Source organism: Tachypleus tridentatus, chromosome 12, assembly GCF_004210375.1.
Source record: "Tachypleus tridentatus isolate NWPU-2018 chromosome 12, ASM421037v1, whole genome shotgun sequence".
Taxonomy (NCBI): Eukaryota; Metazoa; Arthropoda; class Merostomata; order Xiphosura; family Limulidae; genus Tachypleus; species Tachypleus tridentatus.
This window is the reverse complement of record NC_134836.1, coordinates 19,553,930-19,559,747: the sequence shown is the minus strand read 5'-3', so window position 1 is coordinate 19,559,747 and position 5,818 is coordinate 19,553,930. Positions and strand designations below refer to the sequence as shown.

Below are 5,818 nucleotides of genomic sequence, written 5' to 3'. Positions count from 1 at the left end.
CAAACCTACACAATAGGATATGGGTACTCTACTCATCGTGGGTATCGAAGTCCGGATCTTAGCGTTGTAAGTCTGCAAACATGATGTGATGTCACGAAGGGATGAAATTAAAATTAAATAAAGCAAGCCATTAAGATTTCAAACAAGTTGTTGTTATCCACGAATGTGCATGTTTACAATAACGAGTTCGAACAATGAATATAAACTAAATGTTCTTCCGCGAGTTTCCAGAGTAAATAAAAGCAACATTAGAGACAACAAATACTTTTATTTCTCACTTTTGAAATTCATATGTCATGCTGTGTAGTATCCTGCAGAGTTCATAATATTTCTTGTGTTTCATGGCATGCGCACGCTTTACTGACAACGTGGCAGTACAAATTGCAACGTTAAATGTCCATTATATGACGTAATTTTAATATCTACTGATTGATGTTATGTCTTTGGGTTCTCATAAAACACTTGTTATCGAGTAACAACAAAACTCAGACGTGCCGCAGCTTCCTGTACTTTATTTAGAATAGCCTCGCACATACAAAATACTAAGTGCTGATTGGCTATTAATGTCACATATATAACATCTCCCCCCTTTGTTTTTTTTTTTAACAATTAAGACAATTAACTATTGTTACATAAATTTGGATTTACATATCTTATAGTTATAACATCAAAAGACATAATAAACTATGTTGTTATTAATGTCTATTTTGGTAAGATGATAAATATATTTTTCTTTTAATATGATAAGTGTAAATACACAGAAAATTATTTTTTTTAACATTAAAAACTGGGCCTTTTTTTTACTAACTACATAACACATTATATCAATCAGATATAACAACATAATAATATATAAAATGAAGTAAAAAAATTCTACCAAATTACTACACAAATACAAGAGTATTTTAACTCTTACAAATACAAAAGTATTCTTTCTTTTACAACTCTTATTCTCAATCATTAAGTATTACATTTTTCTTGTAACATTCTTGCTCATTTTAACAATTCACATAACAAAATCTCTTAGTTTTGTAGGAGCTTTAGAAATTCTACCTGTTCTTGTTACAATTTCACTCTTTTGAGCAGGAGCAATATTTTGCATTTGATTTTTAGCATGTGTAATACTTTGTTTCAATTGTGGAGATTCACATATATGGCTAGCTCTGGGTGACCCTGATTGAGACATATTTTGTCTTGGGGGTGTTTTAGGGATATTTGGCACATTTTCTGGGACAGACTCTTCTGCAATCAAATCATCTTGTGATTTTCTTCTAAGATATCTCTGTCGAGCAATGTGATAGACATCATCTTCATTTGTTTGCAATAAATGTCTACGATTTCTACAAATCATCCTGCCTGCTGGTGTTTGTAATATGTAGCTTCGGGGTTTCTCAGCTTGCCCTAATAACTGAGCTGGCATCCACTTGTTTTCATGTCTGTATCTTACACATTTTTCAAGATCCAGTGGTGGCAGTGGTTTTGAATTCTGATCATATCTTGATTTACTTTTCTGTTTCTGAATGTCGATTTCTGACGTCACTTTATCACTGTTTATCACTTGTGGAATAAGCAACTTCTCATTTGTCGGTAACCTCGTTCTGGTTCTACGACTCATGCACCTTTGCACTGGTGATCCAATTTTTGCATCTTTTGGTGTATTTCGGTAGTCTAACAATACTAAATGCAGGTCTGATTTTTCTTTCAGAGATTTTATAACAAGTCTTTTCGCTGTCTGAACTGCGCGTTCCGCCAGTCCATTTGCTTTTGGATATCGGGCACTGAATGTTTGGTGTTTAAATCCCCAGATCTGACTGAAATCTTTAAACTCTTTAGCATCATACTGTGGACCATTGTCCGAATACACAATCTGAGGTATGCCATGCGTAGCGAAAAGTTTCTTCAACTTCTGAACTGTTTGTTCGTATGTGATCTCTTTTTCATATTCATTGATCTCCAAATATCCACTGTAATGATCAACTACTACTAGATAATGTGTTCCTTGGTTTTCAAATAAGTCTGTTGAAACATATTGCCATGGCAACGTTGGTGTAGGTGTGCTGATCATTGGTTCTTTTTGTTGTGCATTTCTCATTGTTTGACATGTGGTACATTTTGAGACAGTGTCTTCGATTTGTTTGTTCATTCCTTTCCAAAATAAAATGTCACGTGCAAGCTGCTTTGATCTCACAACTCCATGATGGCTTTGATGTACGAGTTTCAGTATGTTATGTCTCATTGACCTTGGTATCATAACTCTCTCTCCTTTGAATAATATACCATCATATACTGTCAGCTCTTCTCAGAAATCCCAATATGGCCTTGCTTCTGGTGGTACCTCGTCTCGATTTTCGGGCCATCCTTTCACAATCTGTTCTTTGAGAATTCGATATTCTGTATCATTTTCTGTCGCGATCTTTAGCTCTTGTTGCTTTTCTTCATTGAATGCAGACAAACTTGTGACTTCAGTTGCGAAAACTTGACAAACTCGCATATCATCTACCAGGCCAGGATATTCATCTTTCACTGAAAATCTGCTCAATGCATCTGCAATAGGTATGTCTTTACCTGGTTTTCCGACTAACCTGATGTTGTACGGCTGTAGTTTTAAAAGCATTTTCTGTAGTCGTAACGGAACTTGTCCCAATGGTTTGTCCTGAATACGGACCAATGGCAAATGATCTGTCTCCACTGTGATATCATTTCGCCCATATAACAAGTGATGAAATTTTCTGCAACCAAATACAACTGCTCATAGTTCTTTCTCTATTTGTGCATACGCTCTTTCTGTTTGTGTTAGTGTTTTAGATGCATAGACAACTGGTTGATTGTTTTGTAATATCACAACAACTAGTCCACCTTGTGATGCGTCACATGACAATGTCAACGGTTCATTAAGTGCATAATATCTCAGAACTGGAGCTTGGCTGAGAGCAGTCTTGAGCTTTGAAAACGCCTCCTGCTGTGGTACATCAAAATAGAATCCATGCGTTTCTTCTGTCTTCTTCTTGACTACTTCTCGTAGAGGTTCAGTTAAATCAGAATAATTAGGTATGTATTTGGACAGGTACGTAGCCATTCCGAGCAGTGTTCTTACTTCGTCGCGATTGGTTGGAGTATGCATTTCATGTATTGCACGCACTTTTTCATCAGAAACTTTGATGCCATTGCCTGTGATCACATGACCTGTGTAGTCTACCTCTGGCTGGCCAAACAAACATTTTGATAGTCGAAATGTCACATCATTTTGTCTAGCGGTTTCCAACGTGTTGCGTAGCACTTTACAATGTTCAGGTAGTGTAACAGTATCGAGTAGCATGTCGTCAAAAGTGTTATTCACATGATCATGCTCCTGAAATATTTCTTCCATCGCTCTTTGGTACAATTCAGGACTCGACTTAATTCCCATCGGCAAACGTAAGTACATATAACGACCCCACGGAGTGTTAAAAGCGGTGAGTAACTGACCATTCTCATCGAGCTGTAGCTGATAGTATCCCATGTTCGCATCTAGGACAGTAAAATACTTGCTTCCATTAATACGGGTAAGTACATCCTCTAGTGTATTGATAGGGTGGTATTCTCTCAGTAGTGCTTTATTAAGAAACTTAGGATCAATACAAATTCTCACTGAGTTTCCGTCTTTCTTGTGTACAACATGTAGTTGACTACACCACGGTGTCGGTATACCAACTGGTACTTTCGAAATGATCTCTTGTGACTCTAAAAAAGTCTAACTGTACTTTGGTTCTGTCTCTCATCGCTACAGGAATCTGCCTAGCAGCCTGTGACACAGAGCCATCTTTGTAATCTGGGTCAATAGACAACGTACATTTTCCCGGTATTTTGCCTACTCTGTCTGTCTGAAATCTGTCTTTATACTGAAGCAAAATTTCACGAATACTCTGTGGCACTTTGTTTATATTAGGAACCCGGGCTAGGAACTCGGAGTCTGACTGAGTCTGGGTTTTAGTACACTTATTTGATTTATCAATCGAAGGGGGGCGTACTTGTGTTGATTCATGAGGGGGGCTTTGAACAGTGGGAATCTCGGGACCTGGAGGTAGCCTATGTTGTGAACTCCGATCATGCGAGTATTTACCTTGTACATAAGTACTAATTGCATTTACTTTTTTGTATTAACCCCAACTTAGTACTAGATTCACCTCCAAGAAGATTAGTTACATCACCATCAACAACTTCACAATCAATATCATACATTTTGCTTTTGTGAATAACAGTAAATGTAGTTTTTCCAACAGGTGTGATCTTATGATTACCAAATGCTTTTATGGTTACCTGTGACTTAGACAAAGATAATGAACCATGAGGTGCCATGCGATCAAATGACTGTTTACTCAATATATTACACTCTGCCTGTGTGTCTATTTTCATACGCACTGCACCTTTACCCTGTTCATATGGGGTACTTAATATGACAGACCAATACTCAGTAGGTTTGTTTACACCAATTGAGTAAATATTCAAAGAATTCATACTTTCCTCTACATTACACATTTCATAACAATCATCATAATCATTGACATCTTGAAAATAATCATCACATGTGTTTACAAAATGTACATTTCTATTCTTATTTCTACGCATGACAGCAAAGTGACCTCTTAATTTACAATAATTACAAGTTTTCTCTAATGCTGGGCATCTTTGTTGACTGTGATGTGGTAGTTTTCCACACCGAGTACAGTTCCTCTGTGGCGGTCTCCGTGTCGTGGCTCCTCTGTAGACCTATGTGCCTCGTCTTTGTTGGTTTCTGGAACCTTGACTTCTGTGGCGACTACGACCTCTGCTTTGACCTCGACCTCGACGTACATAGTTTACATCTGTTACGGTACTTGTGGATCCTTCGATTTCCTTCAGTGATTCTAGTTTCTGTTCATGGTGATGACATTTCTCTGTAATCTGTTTCAGTGTCAGATCCTCTGACCACAGTCTATCTCTTAATGCTCGATCACTGACGCCTACGCTGATTTGTTTACACAACTGTTGTTCGAGAGTATCACCATACTCACAGTTCTGTGCTATCTCTCTAAGTGCACTGATATACTGGGACACAGTCTCACCTGGTTGCTGCTTTCGGTCCTCAAACTTTTTCATGTACAACTTTGTTACCTTGGTTGGCTGAAAATAGTTGTCGAATTCTCTGATTACATGTTTATAGTTCTTCTGTTGAGCTTCTGTCAGTCCAAAATTGTCGAAAACTGTCGTGTATTTCGACCCGAGTGTGTACAACAATATAGACACTTTACGTTCTTCTGTTGCCTCTGATAACCCTGATGCCATGAAGAAAATCCGCAAATCTTGTTTGAGATTCTTCCATGCCGCACTAGAATTCGTCTTGTCATTAAAAAAACAGGTGGCTTGAAACTTGCCTCCGCCATTTTTCTGGGTAGAACACGTGTGTTTCCGCGAGAATCGTATCTCGTACGATTATGTCAATTTACAGTTTGTGAACGTAAAGTTTGTATTTATCTTGACTGTGTGTCGCTTCTAAGGCACAATTTAAATAAAATTTCCACTTCTGACAACCATGTTATGTCTTTGGGTTCTCATAAAACACTTGTTATCGAGTAACAACAAAACTCAGACGTACCGCAGCTTCCAGTACTTTATTTAGAATAGCCTCGCACATACAAAATACTAAGTGCTGATTGGCTATTAATGTCACATACATAACAATTGATAGACAAACAACAGACTACCGTATAGTGTGCGAGTGGTTAAAACAGGTGATATCATCACACTACCTGTCAGATAATATTAAAATATAGTTCTCATATATGAAGTTCCACTGTGAGTA

At 37.5% G+C, this 5,818-nt stretch overlaps 1 protein-coding gene across 1 annotated transcript; it reads right to left on the bottom strand.

The window, feature by feature from the left end:
* Positions 1–494: 494 nt before the first annotated feature.
* Positions 495–5,617, bottom strand: LOC143235077 (uncharacterized). Its single transcript, XM_076472872.1, has one exon. The coding sequence runs from the start codon at positions 5,299–5,301 to the stop codon at positions 4,747–4,749; it is 555 nt and encodes a 184-aa protein (XP_076328987.1). The 5' UTR covers positions 5,302–5,617; the 3' UTR covers positions 495–4,746.
* Positions 5,618–5,818: the final 201 nt, after the last annotated feature.